The 21,034-nt window shown below is 42.4% G+C and overlaps 2 protein-coding genes across 2 annotated transcripts; both read right to left on the bottom strand.

Annotated features, from left to right (window-relative positions):
• Nucleotides 1–278: 278 nt before the first annotated feature.
• LOC121600378 lies at nt 279–20,919 on the bottom strand. The gene is made up of 17 exons (XM_041928909.1): nt 20,377–20,919; nt 19,422–19,709; nt 18,931–19,332; nt 18,598–18,866; nt 17,997–18,236; nt 17,312–17,552; nt 16,970–17,212; nt 15,065–15,239; nt 13,087–15,003; nt 11,540–13,021; nt 4,333–4,392; nt 2,689–2,766; nt 2,127–2,609; nt 1,789–2,046; nt 1,445–1,704; nt 597–1,368; nt 279–533 (listed from the first exon to the last, which is right to left on the bottom strand). The coding sequence occupies exons 1-17, from the start codon at nt 20,409–20,411 to the stop codon at nt 477–479; spliced, it is 7,260 nt and encodes a 2,419-aa protein (XP_041784843.1). The 5' UTR covers nt 20,412–20,919; the 3' UTR covers nt 279–476.
• Nucleotides 10,918–16,966, bottom strand: LOC121603425 (angiotensin-converting enzyme-like). The gene is made up of 4 exons (XM_041932092.1): nt 15,990–16,966; nt 15,065–15,280; nt 13,087–15,003; nt 10,918–13,021 (listed from the first exon to the last, which is right to left on the bottom strand). The coding sequence occupies exons 1-4, from the start codon at nt 15,993–15,995 to the stop codon at nt 11,483–11,485; spliced, it is 3,678 nt and encodes a 1,225-aa protein (XP_041788026.1). The 5' UTR covers nt 15,996–16,966; the 3' UTR covers nt 10,918–11,482.
• Nucleotides 20,920–21,034: the final 115 nt, after the last annotated feature.

The raw sequence follows: 21,034 nt of genomic DNA, 5'->3' as shown, positions 1-21,034 counted from the left end.
TAAGAAAGCCTCTGGTGGTGAACTGACCGACAGAAAATATGTATTGACTGTGGCATCAGGACCTATTAGGGGTCAGACACATTTTTATTTATTATAGTACATCATGGCAATTATTAAAAAATAAAAAGCGGTATGACCACGGATTTGTTTATGAAGACATTCAATAAAAACATGTCGAATGTCCGTAATTTGAAGCATGACGGTATTAAAGCTACATCAGCAAATTAAAAAAGTATGTGTGATATTATGTTATTATCCTTTCACATGATACCCTTAAATTTGAAGATCATAAACCGTTGCATTTATTTGTGTGGTCGCATATAGCCTGGTAAACTCTAAAGTGTCTTGGTGAAATTACACGTAATAATAAATATAACACTATACTAAGACGCTTCGTTAAAACAATCCACAGTTTCTTTTGAAGAACATTCTACAATACTCGCTGCAAAAGGCACGACCTGGTTCACACTACATTTTTATTTCTTTTTTTGCGGCGGTCCTTGTAGCCAGAACGTCTCCATGTCTCCTTTACCCTGTTTGGAAACGTATCAAATCGTTAAAACGCTAAACAGTCTGGATTACTTTGCTGTACTTACCTTGACGGCTACCTTTCCACGGTACGCCAGCACATATCCAAGCTTTTTGAGCTTTTGTGCAGTGTATCCAGACACCTGGATGCAATCCGTCTCTCCGCTACTTTCCATCCGCGAGGCCGTATTTACCGTGTCACCGAAAAGACAATACCTCGGTACCTTCAATCCCACGATTCCGGCCACTATTGGCCCAGAGTGAAAGCCTATTTTGACTCCTACTCCAGGTAGATTAAGCTGCCGTATACTGTGTAGCATATCTAATGCCAGATCAGCCATGTGCTGCGCATGAAATGGATTTATGTCCGGAGCTCCGCTCACCGCCATGTACACCTTTCCAACGGTCTCCACTTTATAGGCCATCGGTGAATGGATCAGCTCATCAAAAGCACTGAAAGCAGCGTTCAATGTGTTTACCGTGGTCATGGCGTATTTGATCGAATCATCACCGGTGATCGTTTCCTGCACCTCGGCGAACAGTACCGTGACCTCCTCGAAGCTCTGACAGGTCTCGTGAGGATTCTGACCCTCTCGCAACCGTTCCGCTATGGAGCGAGGAATCATTGAGTACAGCAGCTCATCACCTTGCCGTTTCCAGGAGTCAGCGAGGGCAAGCGATGTTTCTAGTTCCTCGGCCCGTTGTTCCTCGCGTTCACACATCAAATCGAGCCGGGAATAGTGCGAAAATCCAGAAAACACCATCTCACGGCTAAGCCCGTGAGGGTTGAGATCGTTTAGGTACAGTCCCATTTCACGTAACTCTTCCAAGTTGTTGATGCTGTGCAATGTTTTAAAAGGATTCAAATCACTTCTTTCAATTTGCATTTTTCTATATATCGGTATTAAAAACTTACAGGGGACTGCATAGAAATACAAGGGAATTTATGTCTTTGATGTACCGCATTTCACCTTTCAACAAAATGCTGCGAAGCCCTTGAGAGCCCCGCCGTGGAATGGAGGTCATTATCTTTGCCGCATCTTCTGTCGAGGAGCCCGTATCCACCTGCGATAATGATGTTTTAGTATCGACTATTTTCGACTCGTCTTTTGAGCCTTTTGCCGAAGAGCCCTTCAGGAGCTGTATCTCAAATAAAACAGTTTGCAGCCGTTTAATCTAGTGAAAAAATTAAAAAAAAAAGAGCAAATATACGTAGTGGGTTAAGGCTAATGTGCATTACAGTCATGACATGGTTCCTACATTTTCCCAGGTGAACGTTATACCGCTCGGTCGACGAAGTTTGAAATGATCAGTTACTTTTGCCCCGAGCAGTTCCGTAGGTGATCGATTCACATTGTTCAGCATCCACGATTCGATGAGTTTCTCACCCACGGCAGTAATTTTCATTTCCTCGTTCAGGATTAGAGCGAATGGGAATAAATTCAGCAACAGTTTACTATTCACCGGTGTCAACTGTAGCTGTGACGGATGTGCTTTGATATGAACACGCCGCTGCATCTGTGGGAGAGGTAGTATCAGCACATAGATCGTATTATTTAATTTTATTTCACCTCCGGTTTCATGACCAAAACACGTACATATTCACGATTGTCAAAGTCCAACCGATACTTCACGATAACCGTCTTCAAGCCGCCTTGTGGTGCAGTTGATCCCGATGTACCACCGGGAGTATCGTTCTGGCTTTCCAGTACCTTGATGCTGACGTCCATCCCGTACAACTGCTTGGCTATTTCCAAAAGCTGCCCACGAAGATACTTCGAGAATCCGGTCCGTGTGCTTCTGTACACCAGTACGGCACCATTTTCATCCACTTCCGTCAGCTGCATAGATGGGCTTTTCATCTTGCGATAAGTGAAGCGCATCTGCAGGTGAATGTTATCAACTGAATGTAGAAAATCGCAGAAATAGCGACCTGTTGCCTTGATCAACTCATCATAACCGAAATTACTAAAAAATCGAACGAAACAACGTCCGAAAAATATCATAAACTCATCGAACGGTTTTCCTGTTATAGCCGAAAGTGCTGCTGCAAGGTCAGGTATCAAATTATCCGGGTAAAGCTAAAAAAAAGAACGTAGAAACAAAAAATGTAGCTTATTCAAACTTTTATATTGTTTCAAACTCTCTCATAATCCTTACCTGGTGTGTGTTGAATACTGTATTTTTACATCCCGTTGTGAGTAGGGCCTGACGCCAAACGAATTCTCCATACTCCAACTGTTGATTAATAAAAAAAACAATCAAACATTTTGGGTAGAGTTCAGTGAATCTTCTGCTTCTGCTATTCTAGCTGTTGTCGGGCGTTCGACGCTTGCATCTACTTTAAAAATGCGCAATTTTATGACTGTGTCGTCGGAGCTTTTTTACTCAGTCAGGACACGAACAGCCAGTCTTGGTACTGCTTAAACACTCATAATATTAACTCCCGGGGAGAAACAGCGCGATTTGTATTCATAAGCTATCTATTTAGCTCGTCCATATTTATGTGAATAATCGTAAAAACATGTTACTCAAGAGTGTGCACGTATTATCAGCACACTCTGACCCAAAATTTCATCATAATTCATTGATATGTTGAAGCACTGGAAATTGCATCCTGAAACAGTTAAACTTAATGTACAAATTTCATCATGATGCCGTTAAATGTTAACGCAGTAAAGTAACGATAGCCTGCTTAGGAGCCTTAAACCCCAGGGATTACTGAACCCATAACCTGAGTCACCTGAACAAATAAGATCCAATTTTCGTGATAAGCCACTACTATTACTGCCCCATTCGGTAGTCACCCCACTGGCTTGTATCCAAAATCGATACAATTAAATGATATTTACCACCAAACGGAAGCGCACTGAACATAATATTTACCTGTCAAAATAGACTCTTCCGATGTGGACACCGGATGTAATTAACACGGCATCGCTGCGCGCCCAAAGGGTATGTAACAATATTTAAACTGTTAAATAGTGCACTCCTTTGAACTAACGAGAAAACCTTTCGTATTGTGACAAGAAGTGTTCATTACATTCTAAGCTTCGTCAATTTTCTTTTGACACGGAAACGTAACTAGTAAGAACCTTCTTTCTTACAATGCAGCTAAACGATGAATGCAGCAAACAATGTTTCCGGACCTTTTTTTGAGGTGAAAAAGGTCGACTTGTAGGATAGCATGATAAGATCAAACCACTTGACTACTTAAGAGGCGAAAGAGACTCATAAGATCCTAAACTACTATAATAATACAACAACAAGTTGACTGCTTCTTCTAGACACATGTCACTAATGACACTTTCCAACTTCTCTGGTAACAGCTTGAGATCGACTATAGCTAAAGAAATGAACAAATACTATTTTTTCTACGTTGTGGTGACTATATTTATTGTTTCTATAAATCGTTATCGGGATGGTACATAGTATCATTGGATTGTTAATTTCAATACATACAATAAGTTTCGTGTTGACTCTATAGTCCATTGAAGCCTTTAAAGCGGCACAGTAATAAGCTCAGTTTTAGGCCACCATCCCAAGCCACATAAAATTAACAGCAGCCGACCGGCGAAGGTTTCAAAGCGGTAAATGTAAAGCAAATTACCTTCCATTTAAACGCGCCTTAGCACACACGTATTTTGTACCGTTCTGTTTCTTCACTACCGCATTCTACACCGTCCTTGCCTAGATCAAACCTTCTTGAGTGTAGTCTACTTATTCTCGCAGTATTAAAGATGAAATATTATATGTCTAACAGCAATGAGGACGATAATAAAACAGAAACATTTGACTACATACCTGTACAAAATGTTGAACACTCTCCAGTAGCATTCCGTACATGGTTCCACCGTTGCAGACCTTTCAGCTCACGTTCCGAGAAAATCTGTATAAAGATGGGTTCCGTATTCCCCCACACAAATGAAAGGTTTTCTAAAATACATTTCCTCTAGCGTAGGACATTCGGCTAAACCTTTGTTGTTTTACGAGCAAAGCATACATTACAGTCATTATCCGATATACGCTATCGTACGGGACCGAGCGCAATAGCGTATCTCGAGTTTTCGCGTATAGCGGATTCCTATGGAAAAATAGTTTACACTACCGGTTCGAGGGTTGAAAAATATCGCCACAGAGTTTTGCATTAAAGTTTTTTGTTATACAATAGGTATCTTTTGCACAAATTTAATGAAAAATGTATTAAGAACATTAAAGAAATTCAAAAAGAGCATAACATATTTCAAAAAATTAAAATATTTGCAAAAAACACATGGAGCTGTCAAATTTAAAGGAATCGCGTACTACGAATTCGCGTATATCGAGTATCGCGTACTGCGGATAATTGCTGTATTTACATTACGAACAATTTAACTCTCCCTTTTGGCAAAATCTTATCTAAGCTACGATAAGCTGCAGAACGAATATTAAAAGACAAATCATTCTATCAGCCACATTAACGCGATAATATTCTTCTATCCTAATACGTAGACAATGCACATATTATACTCAATTACACTTCTAACATCCTCTCCGACACACAATTCAGCAAACAGTATTTTATTCACCAAAAAAAACCTGTCACCATGTCGCACGGACTAGGTCAATGTCGCACGGACAATATTTTCACAACCAGATCCCTTCACTCGAGAGTGGTTATTTTTATCTCTCTGTTTACCCCGTATCATTCGTGACAAGCGACGAGGAAACTCTTGAACCATTTTGCTTATGTTTGTATTCAACTTCTTTTCCAAGGTACATTCATTTGTGCGGCACAGGTTCTGATTGCCGGCAAAATAGCTGGGCGGTTCCCAAATTAGCATAAATTATATCCACAAATGGAACGCATTTCTCGTCCGATCTTTAGTTACATGGAGATTCTGCCTTGAATTTATGCGCTCAATTCGCCATTCAATCGGAACGGTGGATTGGAGCAATGGAGCAGCAAGTTCTGATAATGGAAAGGCGTCCGCACATGGGTGTGAATTTCTCACATAAGTTCGTTTCGCGGAAAACAAGGCACCGACATCGTACCTTATGATTCCACTGCTGTTAGTCATAAAGTTTCTCTCGCCTTCGGGCAGCAACCGTTTGTATTTTAAATAACTGCTCGGTGCGCAACACGGCAACTCTGTTATGTTAATGAGAAAGAATGTCGATGTTCCTCTACATTTCTGCTTAGTATTATTTAGCATCAGTTGTGTTTCGTGAAGTAGTGTTTGGTAAATTTGCAACACAGAAAATTCTTTGATTAGTTGAATGTAATTATAACTTTAGGCTTTATTCCTATAACTTTAGCCTTCAGTTATTTCGGGATAGGTATCAACACGAAACATATATAAGAGTATTACATCTTGCTCTTTTTTTCATCCGGTAAGCATCAAATGAAAACCTTTCAAAGAAGGATGATTTATTATGCTTCGAGGAAGTTCACTGTCGTCCAGTGGGTTCAAAGCGAATAAAGTATCGCTTCCTCCGTGCGTAAAGTGAGCCCAACGGTTCTCAATAAGCCAACGAGAAGGGATCATTGAAATATGTAACAAATTGATTTTACTCAAGCTCCTGGTTAGATAGTAGATAGGTGTCGAAGATGATTAATGGATTACTCGGCGTAATTTAAGCAAGAACTTGAACAACATGTGGTGACCTCGCTATGCATAGGATCAGCACAAAATGGAGCAGCCTGGTAGTTTATTAAACAAGCTGTAAGTAAAAAAAAAACAACATTGTGCTATATGTCGTTTTGTTGTAGCGCCGGATAAGTAAGTAAGTATATGTCGATTTGCTCTATCATTTCAATTTTCCATTTTTAGCACGAGAGCTTTTGTTCATTGGCACTTTCAAGGGTTGCCGTGATTATTCCCTTTCGTGGCCCAACTACTTATTCCTAGCAAGGAAATATGTAAGTCTAATAAGTCTGGAAAAGTCCGTCTAGACTATTAAAATAAAGGTTAGCCGTGCAGATTGTTTTGAGCTAAGAAAAATATGAAGCTACAACACTGAATTCTTATGCATTTTTGAATTGTCCTTTGTGTCTTGAGTTGTTAAAAATACTTATAACAATTAATGATTTAATTTTGCTGAAAAACATGATAAATTACGAAATTACGTTGTGCAAAATTAAAATGAAAAAAATATTGCTTCATGTGCGGCTAAATACTTTTTAGTGCACCTGAGTTGTGAAGCAATTGACATCATGTTTAGTATAATGGTAATAATAATGTCAATAATAAAACAATAGTACTGTATGGTGCGTGTAGCCCATTCAAAAACATTGGCATCCGTTTCTTCTGCTCTAAGAATTCAAGGACACTGCAAGTGTTCTCAGTACTTGGCGGAACATTTGCGCGCTCAACTGGTGTCACCTAGAGCAGCTTAATGTCTCATGCAAATCGACATCATATCCACATTTGTTATGGTCTGTAATAATCCAGTAAATTGCCCTACCAACTGAATAACGCACTACAAACAAATCGCTTCTACGTGACCCGATTTTATAGGTCTTACGTTGAGCAATGAAAGGTAAGGGATGTAAAATCATTTACTTTGAATTTCCAAGAATTGGATTTACCTGTTTACTGGTTTGCTATCTCTACATACAGCACATCGTTGCTTTTTGAACCCGAACAGAGATTTCCTTAGCAGTGGTGTGGTTCGTGTGATTATTGTTAAGACTATATCCTAACCTATATCCTTTATTGATATTCCTTAAAATCATACCAAACTGAACACAACAAAAAACTCAAAACAACTCCACAAGCGCCGTAAAATGAAAAGTTTTGTTTCATTTTCTGTTACAAGACATTATGTTAAACAATGCTATCCAAAAATGCTTTAGAAACGATTTCAATACAATACCATTAACTTTTCTTAACTTCTTGTTCCTGGGGACCAATCATCTTACACCAATCAAGGAAAATACGTTTCTTCTCGGCGCTTTTTTTATTCTCTCTAGAGCAATACAAAATTAAACTTTCATTTCGTTGTCGTTTCATCCACATCTTCTACCGGTATTGTATATTATTCGTACATCAGTTCTTCCCACCCAATCGCAACTTTAGGCGACAAAATTGCTATCCTTCTTTTTCACAACAACATAATATATGCCTCTCTCGTATCCCTGAGGATAAACCACTCAACAAGCATTGCGAAATAGAAACACTACGGAACTAAAGAATTTGGATACATATTTCTCCACTCCAACAGACAGTACAGAAATATGTTATCTAAAAACTGGGGACCATCTGCCACTGAAGATTTACACGTGAATGCCTGAAGGTTGTGAAGGTTGTTTGTATGGTTTCAAGGCACTTCGGGAAAACGTCAATGGAAGAATGATTGGGATTTCTTGATCATCTTGTATCTTGTTGTTAAAGTTAAATCTTGAATTACCATCGTTATTGCAAGTTTTTCATGAGACTTATGGAAGGTTCTATGAAGTTCGCTCTCAAAACGGATATTTCTTTATTGGAATATATGCTTGCATATGCTTTTCTATGTTAGATAAGGAAAACCGAATTCCTAGAATCCGATTTGAAAAATGAGTATGCAGTACAGAGTTGATAGGATTTTTTTAATTTATTTAAAGGAGATAAAATGGTAGAGCAACAAAATTCAATTCAGCTCGCTAAGTCTTCAATTTTTCTATATTGATTTTTGTCTCAGGTCAAATGTATATAAAATTAACACTCCAAAAAGGTCTTGCAAAACCTTTAATCAATAGATACATTCCATTCGTACACTTTAACCAATCAATGATTCAGGGGAACTACGGTACAAATTAAATTTTGCCCAAAGGTATCAAAAACAATACCCTGCTTTAAGTGCGAACGTAGGAAGATAACAGTGGCCTCAACGGCTTGTACCGAAATAGCTTGGGTACCACGCATCATGCCCGAACGAAATCCAAATAAATATATACTCCTATATCAAAGGAGTTTCACGGCAGACTTGATCCTGTTGACAAACAATTTCAGTATTTTCTTTTCAGTCATGTATGCCCTATCACGTATCCAATCAACTGAGATTTGCACGATAATGTTTTTTTTTGTGCATGTTGGAACCTTTTTTTAATGTTTAGCTTTTATAAAACAATGGAACCGAGAATAGCCAATGCAACATATTTTCAGTGTACAAGAGAAATTGCAGAAAACTGTAAGCATTGATCAAATATCTGTTTTTGTCATTGTTGACGGTGGCTTAACAATTGCGAAAAAGATATTAATATACAAAGCATTACATTGCCGTAAGGCATGCATCATTCTTCTTCTGTTCGAGCCAAGCTAATCAACCGCACAAAAATGCGAATCACAATCTTTCTGTGCCAGTCGTAAAAGTAAATCGATTCATTTTTTATGCCCCACTGCATACCGACGTACGCTCCCGGGCACAACTCCCAGCAAACACCAACACCGGCCACAAAACAAACTGTAGCTGGTTTAGCAAACAACCACCACTATAGCGCAGATTTTCACTGCCACTTTCATTATCGCTGTCAATCATGCTAAACCATTTCGCGCCATCTGCGACCAACTAAAACACTATCACTGCCAAGCACTGCTAGGTTATCCACACTGTCAACTCATCATTCAAACCCGTTGAATACGTTATCAAACGCAGCACAAGTCACACACTTTGTCGGACGAAAATTAGCATATTGTCATCTGTTGGCGCCACCACTCTAAGACATGCTTTCGTTGGTCAGATTTTCTTCCTCCAGCTTTAACCAACACACTATTCACTACGAAGGAATTGGGTCCTTTAACTCCTTTGAATACCATTCAATCACAATCTGTAGCTAAGATTACTTGAATGGCACAATACGCACCTTACACAGACACACTTTGTAGTTGTGCGAACCAAATAAAAAAAAAACGGATTTCACCCTGTTACGGTCGAAACATCATTCTAGCCGACTGTTCCATACAGAGCAAAATCACCAAAATCCCAAACGCCTTCACCCGCTCGAGGTAGCGGACACGACTGACGGACACAATCGTTACATGCTGCTGTTTTATAGAGACGCGTTCGGTCGAGAGAATCTTCGGGGCCGACTCAAGAGCATGTCGTGCAAGAGATGGTATCAGATGCTCTCCTTAGAGGCGAAATTGCGTGTGTCGGGGAAAATTCGTTAATTGAACAATCTTTTTTTTATAATTAGTGCTTCTTACTTAAGGGTGATTTTTACTCATCTTCCATAAACTAGAAATATGGAAAAAATATTTACTAGCTATTAGCACTAATTTTATTAACACTTTAGACTTTGAAGAACCTTGCATAAAGCCGTACATAGGTTGAGCGAGATTAATAAACATATTTAACTAAGTATATTAATCGTCTGCTCTCGATTCAATGGATGAATAAAAAATTACCATCTATAGGAATTATGAAGATTTTTTCTAACAATCAACCAATGAACCAATTTTACATATTTACAAATGGTAAATTAATTTTCAACATGAGTTACAAGTTTTTCATACCGTTACTCCCTTGAAATATACATCGTCCTACTCAACAAACTTAAGTAGTGGTTCTACAGACCCAGATAGAAGTGTACCTTACGCCCTACAGCGTAAATGAATTCGATTGATTAGTATCGCCAAACACCGTTGGCGCAGTCCAGTCTTAAGATGGTGTCAAATTTAATTGCTCAATTGATCGGAAACTAGCGGCGTTTGACAAACTAACCACCGCCATTAATCATGAAGATGATTGCTGTTCTCGTCGGACAATCAATTGCCTTTCCTCGAAGCAAACTTTTTTGTAATACATTTTGCTTCATTTAAACTCGCTTGCTCTACGATTTTCCGACAGCTACTAAGAGCGGATTGCAAGGAAAACTCTCCATATAAACAATTTCTCTCTTTACTTAACGTTTCTCGCTCTCGGGCTCTGTATGTCGCACTGTAGTTCGAAATTCAACACGTGCTTATAATATGTCTGTGCCACGATCCGACGATTAGGTGTCATGTAGTTTTACATTCCGCATTTACTGAAGTATCATTTTTCAGAGCGCACAAAAAAGTTGAATGACTATTTCAAGGTACATTTATATGAACACAACATATGCACACAATATATGAAATAGATTTCCGGTTTTTGTTATAATACTGAGTGTTTGTAATTCTTTTCTTCCAGAGCCAAGATTGTTAATCCGAATAGATTTGGGTCGGTACCGTGGTACAGACATTGAATCGCACAATTTAACAATATAACCATCACCGGCCCTATTATTAGTATTGACCGATCCCTCCAGTCGCAGAATTAACTCTTCATATTATGAAGATACATCAATATATCGCCGATAGCCTGACTAAGGCGAAGCAGTCCCCCATCATCGACTATGTATTTTGTTAATGAAGACAATTATGGTCAATCTCTGTAGATTACAGAATCTCTTTTGAAAACGTCCTCCTTTCATCAATAAAAATGGAGGGAAAAATAAAAAAATTGTTTCAAATCGTGTTGTTATTTCGGATCACCCTCTACAGCGCAGAGAATAAATCTAATTTCATCTAGTCGGAGTTTTGCAGTCACTTTCAATGTTGTTAGTTTCCGTTTATTTTATCATAACATCGGGCTGCATCGAAATTATCATCATGCTCGACTCCTTCTCAGCATGCTTCTTCCAAATATCAGTATAAAAAAACAACAAAAGCGTTTCGCATGATCGCAAATAAACGTCTCCCCACTCAACTGTTTCAAGTAATTTAACTTCGTTAACTATCAATTGGCGTTCACTGACCAGCACAATACGCGATCACTACAACGTATTGCGGCTTGGGCGCGCCTTTCTCGGGCATTGGCACCAAGACTTATCGCACCCGCGATAAGAAAGTTTGTTTGTACCACTGAGCTTCCCTTTTGTAGTGAATTTATGGTACAAACACAATAATTTACATCAACAAATTTAAACCAAACAATCACAATGATAATTTCCAAACAAGGGCTATCCCTAATAATATCGAAACAGGAACACTATACATGGTATTAAAATTAAACTGATCGATACTGGCACAAATCGGGCGCTTCCTGCTTTGGCATTTTCTTCCTTCAAAAACTCGTACAGCGGTTTGTAGTACTCGAGCAAAGCATCACTCCGTAGTTCCGTTTCGCCCGTCATCGCTTTCAGTGCTTCCGACCAGTGCACTGATCGACCAAGCGAAAGTCCCGCGCGTAACAGATCACCAGCAGCTCGCGATCCATCGATGTCGCACTTGTGCAATGGTTTTGCCGGATCGTTTGGATCGTACTGGTTTGCTGCCGTACATAGTGCCTTGTGCAGCTGCAGGTCCAGGATGTGTGCTATGAAATACGACACATACTGGCTATCGTATGGGATATGGTACTTTGCGCCCGGATCAAAGTCATCACCATCCCGCTCGACCGGAGCAGACACTTTTTGGTACTCTTCGCGAAGCTCCCACCAACGCTCGTTCCAGCGCGAATAGTCTACCTTGCCTGCGAAAACTTCCCAGCGCCACATATCGATCAGCAACCCGAACGGAAGAAACGCCACCCGATCCAGGGCCTTTTGATATAGTGCATTAATGTTCTCCTCATACGTGTCATTGTAGCCCTGCAGTAAGCCAATCTTTTCAAAGTGCTTGGGTGTAGCAACGGACAGTGAAATCGTGTCACCGACCGCTTCGTGGAAGCCCGGATTTGCGCCACTGCGCAGTGTTACCGGCTGGTCCTTGTACAGAATGTAATAGTTGATGTGGCCCATCTCGTGGTGAATCGTCACAAAGTCTTCCATATTCATGCGGGTGCACATTTTAATGCGAAAATCCTGTCGATCGCAAAAGTCCCACGCAGACGCATGGCATGTTACCACCCGGCCGTCCGTAGGCTTCTCTATCATTGCTCCGCGAGCAGTATCGTAGCTCATGCTGTTATCGGGTAGACCGAGCCCCACGTAGAAATCGTTCGCAATTTCAAACAACTGCCGAACGGTGTAGTTCTTCGCTTTCAATGCTTCCGTTATGTCCAAATCGACCGTATTTTCGAAAGGCTTTGTTCGCTCGTACAGGTTCAACCACGACTGAGCCCACATATTACCGAGCAGATGTGCCGGAATGTTGTCATCCTTTATCCGCTCGCCATAGATGGCTTTCAGTTTACGGTGGACGTATTTATGCAATTCGTCGTAAAATGGCTTCAACTCACCCCACAGACGCTTCATGCCATTGACAAAATCATCCTGTTCGAACGAGGATCTCCATAGTTCTCCCATGTCCTGGAATCCTCCCAGGTTGGCGGCACGATTCATCATGTCTACATAGCTCTTAAAGTCGGGTTTCATGTTGCGACCCGTAACGCGCCGCCACTCATTCCACACGTACTGCAGCTCTTCGAAGTCCTCCGACTTGGCCATTATTTCGTACAGCTCAGGATCTAGCGATAGCCTTCCTTCAGAACACTTCCGATCACGATACGGACAAATCGTAGCACTGCTGTACATGTTTTGCATTCTGCCCAAGGCATGTTGTAACTGCAATGCAAAGTAAATTTATTTTCCCAAATTTCCTACAATCGTTCCATATAGCATTTACTCACCTTAGTTAGATCTTGGGCGGGCAGCTTGTTGATTGATATTTGCGTTAAAAATTCGAGCTGGCGACTTACAATAGGGTCCGAAACATCCTTCGGATCTACATCGGCAAAATATCGATTGTAGTTTTCCAACACGAATTGAGTATTTTCCGCTAACACGTCCGTAAGCTGTTGCTGCAGCTGAGGATTGCCTACGTCGACCTGTGTGGCATACTGGGCCCTCACTTGCTTAGTACATGCGATTGAGTATTGTTCACTGTACCGTTCAACAATGTTTGCCATTTGTGCTGCCTTAAGTTTGCGATTTTCCTCCTTCAGAAACTGGTACAGAGGCTCGAAGTACTCTAGCAAAGCTTTGCCGCTAATCTCTCGCTCTCCAGTTAGCCTCTCAAGTGCATCCTCCCAATCCTCACTGTATCCAAGCGAAAGACCATCGCGTAACTTATCTCCAGCAGCTTTGCTCCCGTAGAAATCACATTTGTGAAGTGGTTGGCCAGATGTTTGCGATGGATCGTACTGGCCCGCTTCAATGCACAGGGCACGATAGAACTGAAACTCTAGAATGTGTGCCAAAAAATACGCTATATACTGAGAGCTGGCCGGGATATGATACTTTGCTCCCGGGTCAAAATCTTCCTCCGACCGCGGTACCGGAGCATACACCTTTTGGTACTTCTCGCGTAACTTCCACCAATGCGCATTCCACTCGCTCTCGTTGACCGCTCCGCTGAAAACGTCCCATCGCCACATATCGATCAAGTATCCGAACGGTAGGAAGGCCACCCGTTCTAACGCCATCTCGAACAGTGCATTCACATTGTCCGCCTGGCTGTCTTCGTACTCGTCCAGCAATCCTACCTTACGCAGGTGGTTCGGTGTGGTCACCGACAGGGCAATGGTATCGCCAACCGCTTCATGGAAGGCTGGCGTAGCACCGGTACGAAACAGGTTCGGTTGATCCTTGTACAGTATGTAGTACATAATGTGTCCCATCTCATGGTGAACCGTGATAAAGTCCCTCATATTGATGTTGGTGCACATTTTTATCCGGAAATCTTCTCCATCGCAGAAATCCCACGCAGACGCATGACAAACGATCTTCTGTGGCGGTTTTTCAATCACGGCTTTCGCTCCGTAGCTCATAGCACTGCTGGGCAACCCAAGACTCTGGTAAAATTCGTCCGACATCTCAAACATTCTGGTCGCATTGAAGCCCAGTTCCTTCATTTTGGCTGTCACATCCACCAAGCTAGCATTTGGGAATGGTTTCAAACGATCGTACATGTTAGCCCACGATTGAGCCCACATGTTACCCAGCAGATGTGCCGGGATCATAGGGTTCATCTTATCCATGCGATCGCCATAAAGCTCAAAAAGACGATAGCGCACGTAGCTGTGCAGCTCTTCGTACAGTGGCTCCACCTCGCTCCAGAGTCGTTCCAGCGTCTCTCGTAACTTTGGATCATCGTACTTGGATCGCCACAAGGCGCCGTAATCCTCGTACCCATTCAACCTCGCTGCTTCGTTTACCAGTGCCACATACTCTTTATAGTCGGAGCGCATCTTTTTGCCAGATTCCTCGCGCCAGCGACGCCACACATACTCTAGCTCGTCGTAATTATCCGATTCAGCCATCACTTTCTCCAGCTCGGGATCGAGCGTCCACTTCGAATCGGCAGCATCACACTGCTGATTTTCATAAGGACACACTTCAGCTAGCTGATAGGCTGTATCCATTTTACGCAACACACGATTCAACGAGGCCAGCCTTTCTGCAGGAAGTGCTGCCGTCCCGAGATCTTTCAGCAATCTGAGCTGCTTTCGAATCTTTTCGCTTCGATAATCCTCCACATTGGCGCTCTTGAAGTGCTGCTCGTAGTAATCGTTCCGAAACTTGGCATACTCCAGCGAAACGTTGTTCTGTGATTGTTAATGAGTTAGCTAATCATTTGCTTCATTGCATCGGGGAAATTGTACCTACCTGCACTTCCTGCAAATATTCATTCTCCGTGTCGGTCGCTACATTCCAATTCGCTATCGCATTACGGTTACATAGAACCCGAACGTCCTGATCGTATTGTTCCAAAGTGGCTGCCATCTGTTCTTCAGTAAGCGCTTCTCGCTGCACTACCACCTGTGGTAGAGACTGAGAAGTCCTCCCGTACCAGACGCACAGGAAAACAAGGTACACAAATACCTGCAAACCATGAATACATTACAACGCAAATAGTGGCAATTTCACAAATCTTGTGCATTTTGATCGATAGCTAATTTTTGCACATCAACAGTTTATTAACTCGCAACGAAATTAATCGCCTTATAGAATGGCTACATTTTATTACTGGCAATACAGCAGTCAGTTTGTACTTACAGATAACGCTGAACCAGAAGAAGCATCTGGTTAAAAGAACACCACTACTAGCCGCCCAAAATGGCCGATTAGATTAGATGGTTTACAGTCAAACAATGACGACAAATAATTAACTCACTTGTCATTTACAATACCCGCTTGGTATAGTCGTAAAGATATTTCAACGCTAAAATAAGGTTTTACCCTTTGTTATACTGTGGTACTCAATCGAATTCTCAACCCTGGATAGTTTAAATTGTCTTAACACAAATGTACTAAATAATCTGTATATCTATTGTACATCAATCCATGGTAAAATTAAAATAAACCTAATCATAATTTGCGTCATTCCAGCCTGAAGGTCGATCCGGTGCCTCCGTCAAAGTTGCTTCCTCTTAACACCAATGAATTTGCAGAAATCGATCAACCTACTGCAATATGCAAGTAACCACGTGCTGCTGCTCTGTCAATACACTGCCAACCCATCCGGATATTCAAGTCACGAAAGCTTCCCGCCCAGCACCCTTTTCCCTTTCGTTAAACTCCGTACACTTACCTTCATTTTCCGATACGTGTGGGGATACTCGTTATGCTACCAGCGAGCAATGTACGCCTCTCCAGTGCCGCCAAACGATCGTCGGTATGCGAACGGTTCCGACACACTACAAACCTTCCGTTGTGTAATGGTTACCACGAAAACAGGCACGGCTAACGCAAACGCTGTTCGGTATTAAAATCACATATTATTTCGCCGGCAGAAGCGTGCTCACACCTTCGCACCGTCGCGTGGCTGGTTATTATTTTGACCACCAGAAATTGACCGTGCTATTCCAATCGCACCTATCGACACTGTAGAGCGGCTTGGGCGTTTGCTCCGCTCTGCTCAACTCTGCTGGATCAACTGTCGGAGAACTTTCCATGCATTGCTGCTAATATGCTTTTGTTGTTACCCGTTCGCGCAATGCGGTTGATCACTTTTTGTACCGCTTGGACGGGCGAATCCAAATGGTGTGTGGTTTGAAGTTGGTGCTCGAAACGATCGGGCGAGGATTACACGCTCCCCTAAGCGCGCTACACTCACACTCTCAGTTTCGTTCGGTTCTGCCATTGTACACACTCACGCATTCATCCGGCTTATCACTGCTTCTCTCCAGCAATACGCATCACTTATCGAGATATGTTATCTTCACTGCTAATACCACTACTCTTGCTAGAAGGGTGCCACTTGAAACGCACATTACGGTGCAGTGCCGTCCATAATCGCGTATTAATCGCTTGCATTCACTATACGTATTAAAATTGCAACAAAACGGCCAATTTTATTCTGCAGTTGTGCTCTGGTTGTTAACGTGCCGCTAAATATTAGTACTCCCTTCAGTACAGGTGTTACCAAACCCCCGTCAAAGACCCAAATAAAAACACGCACACACACACTTACTACAGCGGCAGCGTTTTTAGTACATTACTCTTTGATTGTATTTACACACATACTATCTACATCTACATCTGTTTCATTTTGTATCGATGGAATATCACAGCTTCGATTGGTCGACTGTCGCCGTTGGGACCTTTCCTGCTCCGATATTCTCCTCCTCAAATGCAGCATTAGCGATCCCCGTTCCATAGTCTGGTATTTTTTGCCTGCGATCCGCTTGCTCCGTCACGATCGTGCGGCACCCGTTGCTTTCGCCACTATCGCCCAGTTGCCGATACTTATCCTCGATGCGTTTCTCCTCGGCAAGCTCACGAGCTTCACGCCTATGCACGCGATACATCCAGCTGTGATAAAATCATGCAAAAAAAGTTGCTCAGTTTCCGCGTACTGTGTGTGTCTGTGTGTGCGTGTATGTGTTTCACACTGCCACGTGCATTACTCACAGGAAAATCACTACTGCCGGCGAGGTGAGAGCGCCACCTAGCAGGAAAAATGCTCCCGGCAGAACATTTATCGACAGTGTGTAGACTGTCGTGTAGAGGGGCGCGTACACTAGCGGCATCAACGCTTCGGCCACACCGAACAATGAATTCACTTTGCCCAGTTCATCACTGGCGACGAGTTTAGAAGCGATCGAACGCATTGAAATGAAGGACGTGCCGTTAAGCATTTCAACAATGGGGCCTGTTGTGATACGATTGTTATATTGTTATTAATGCATTGTCCAGTCTATCGCTTTAAGCCTTATTTACGGTATTTTCTGTATGCGCATGAAATATAAAAATGGTATAATATTCTAACAATTTTTTACCAATTACGAAACAACGCTAAGAACTGGTCGAAAAGGAAGCGGCAATACTTTGCAAAGCAAGCTCTACAAGTTTATGTTACATTGCATGCTACTGATACCACTGTAGCATGCGCCAGTTATTTGCCTAAGGCTACGGACCTTATTCAAAAAAATTACTCTAGGATAAGTGTCGTTAAGTAAATTAGACTACAATTAGCCTCTTGAAAATTGTGCTGACTCTCTAACCAACCTGATTTTAAACCTGCTTCCGTGTCCTTCCATCCACCTATGTTAGCTTCTGCATAAACTACACAGGTAATAAGTTATGTTTCACTTACCCAGGTACAGCTGCCAGGTGGTAACGGCGAATGCATACACGAAGCTAGATAGTATCTTTGACATGCATGACATAACGCCTATCAGTGCGTCGTCTATTTTGAGCAAATGGGAAAAAACACCTACAGAAAATAACGTCCCAATCAGCCCGGTCAGCATGCCGTACGTAGAGAAGAAGCTAAACTCGACCTCACTCCAGTTGAACCGGTAGCGTGTGAATAGATAAATTACCGCCATCTCCCCTGTAAACAGAGACACGGCGTCAGTTGGCGTTCTAGCGTTTAGTATGCAAAGGCCATGGCAAGCATTATCCCCCCCCCCGCCCACCCATCTTCCGATAGACCTTGAACCCGTACAGCCGTTATACGCAAAGACAGTCGTTCCAGGCTCTCCAAGATGTTTGTTGCCTAATCAAGGCTAATTTCTTACTTCCGTGGTCGCAAACTCTATGTCTCTCTCTCTCTCTCTCTCTCTCTCTCTCTCTCTCTCTCTCTCTCTCTCTCTCTCTCTCTCTCTCACTCTCTCTCTCTCTCTCTATCTCTCTCTTCGTCCGTAAGATGAAACGTCGTAAGACGGGTACCGAATATGCCAGCTTGTACTTACCGTGCAGGGGCCCAATCACGACCATGACCACTATCATCAGCATGATCACACGGAGACGACGCTGCCGTTCGCCAATTTTAAATGCTACCCGGAATGTTTCCATCACGTGCTCCCGATCAAAGAAATCGGCCAGCAGTCCCTTTTCCTGCGCCCGTAGCCGCTGCTTCTCGTTCAGTATGTCCACCTCTTTTACCACGAACACGCCGTAGAAGAACGCTACCAGGTAGAGTGAGGCCGATATCGAAAACACTCCGTAGAACCCAATTTGTCTGTAAGCGAAATCATTGCTATCATTATTTCCACTTCCGCTTCCGGCGTTTTGTTGTGACTCACTTCAAAAGGATTCCGCTGAAGGCCATTCCAATAGGGACGCCCAACGAAAAACACAAGTTCACTATTCCAATACGCAGCGTGCGCTCCTCGGTCGTGGTCACATCAGCAATGTAGCTGAAGACGCCCATGAACATCGTAAACCAGCCGCCCGTTAAGGCAGGGAACAGAGCTTCCGTTATACCGGCCACCTCCATCGGAACAGACTTGAAGTACGTGCACAGAATCAACCCGATCGCTGTCATAAACTCACCAATGATCGGTATCAACATGCACGGCTTCCGCCGACCATGGCGATCGCTCCATGAACCCCAAAACAGTATCAACATGCAGGGCAATGCGCTCTGCAGCACCGTCTTCCAGCCCGCCATTCGTGCCACCAGATGCTGCACCATCTCTTCCTCGCTGGAATCGGTTAGATGATGAGAGATAATGAAATTAAGCTTAAGCCACACATCTCGGTGATCGTGGCGGGATGCGATTTTGCTACTTACTGCGTATAGTTTGCTGTGTCACGTCGGGTCAATGCATCGCAGATTACGTCTCCGTAGCCGAGATTCACCCGACAAGCTTTCTCCAGGTTGAGGTTCTGCGTTGCCAATCCAGCCAAAACGCTCGGCATGATGTAGCATGCCAGCATCGGTTCGACGGTTATGTTGCGTTTAAAGTACAGATACTTTTCCCGCAATGAGGACGGACTTTTCTTTTCTTTCATCTTCAACTCATCAGCAACTTTTTCGCTACCTTTCGGAGGCTGTAGGTTCCTCATTCTTGAATGAAATCTATGAAAATGAACTGCATTAGCACAACCAGCAGCGAAAGTTCCGTTCCCCCTCTATCACACAACCGGTCGCCCACTGGTTTTTTTTTTGCATATCTGCAGACAAAAAGCCTTTCCAATCGATCCAGTAAGCCCGAGAGGAACAGCATATATGTATCTATCTTCTGTACTTTTCACTGCAGCTGATAGAGATGGGCTTCGCTCAGCCGAACTGGGAGGCAAGAAATCTTTGGATTTTTGTTGTCCATTCCGTATCCGAATGTAGTGAAAGTAACCAAGTCCCCTTGCAGACACCATCGGGTGTGCAGTTTTCCCTACAAGATCCTACTCTCGTTAACGTCTGATCCTCGCTGGTTTTGACTCTGCGTGAATCCCCCTAAACCTAATTTTGCTTCGCTATGACTTCGGTCCACTTTCGTGTAATTTTGCCCAGGGTGTGGGCACCTATGAATGGGATACCTGGTACCGTACGATGCACATGAGTCAAATCTGCAGCAACAATTGGAGGCCGAGTGATTGAGAATAGAAAACCTCCTTGACATCCATTCAAGCGCAGCTCAATACAGAAAACCGTCGCGCTTCATCGAAGATCGCGGACTATTTTGTGCACAATTATTGCACCTGCCAAACTGCACGACGACGCTGGAACCAACATTAATGTACCGTACCTGTAGTAACGGAGATAATCTCCACGTTTTAGCATCGCTGTCCTTCACTGATGTTGATCGAATCACACCAAAGAATGCATTGAAGTCACGTTCTCTACGGATGGTACCGCGTTACGGATGAGCTTCGCGTCTGATAAATCGCAATCATCACCTGTTTTTTGTCTGCCAGTATGCGGCTTAATACTATTAGCTTCCCGTTGAATTTCGTCGGTGACATTTTGGTTTCCCACGCCATGCTTTGTTCCCAACCACCAACCTTTTTCCAGCAATGTACGTACAGCAACGCTTCCGTCATTGTAAATCTGTTATTAAAGCTTACACAAATTACGTTGTTATCCTCCAAATGTATCTGTCTTTGTTCTCCCCATTGCACGAAGGCAAATTGTATGCAAATTACTTCACTTTAACCTACATTTGCGCTTTTTGTACAACAGAAAATTTTAGTTCAATTCAAATTCACCAAATGAGATCAAAATTACTCTAAAAGCCACAGTTGCAAAAAGTACGTGAGGATTTTTTTTTTTGCAAAACTATCCAAACAAACTTAATACGCTCTCATGATGTCTTTAAATATAAGTATTAAAAAATCAAAAAAAAATTAAACAGTTCAGTAAAACTTGAGATAAGCTGATCGCTAGAAATAGAAAAGCACTTTTTA

This window comes from Anopheles merus, chromosome 2R, assembly GCF_017562075.2.
Source record: "Anopheles merus strain MAF chromosome 2R, AmerM5.1, whole genome shotgun sequence".
Taxonomy (NCBI): domain Eukaryota; kingdom Metazoa; phylum Arthropoda; class Insecta; order Diptera; family Culicidae; genus Anopheles; species Anopheles merus.
Note: the sequence above shows the minus strand (reverse complement) of the source record. Positions and strands in the feature narration are given on the sequence as shown.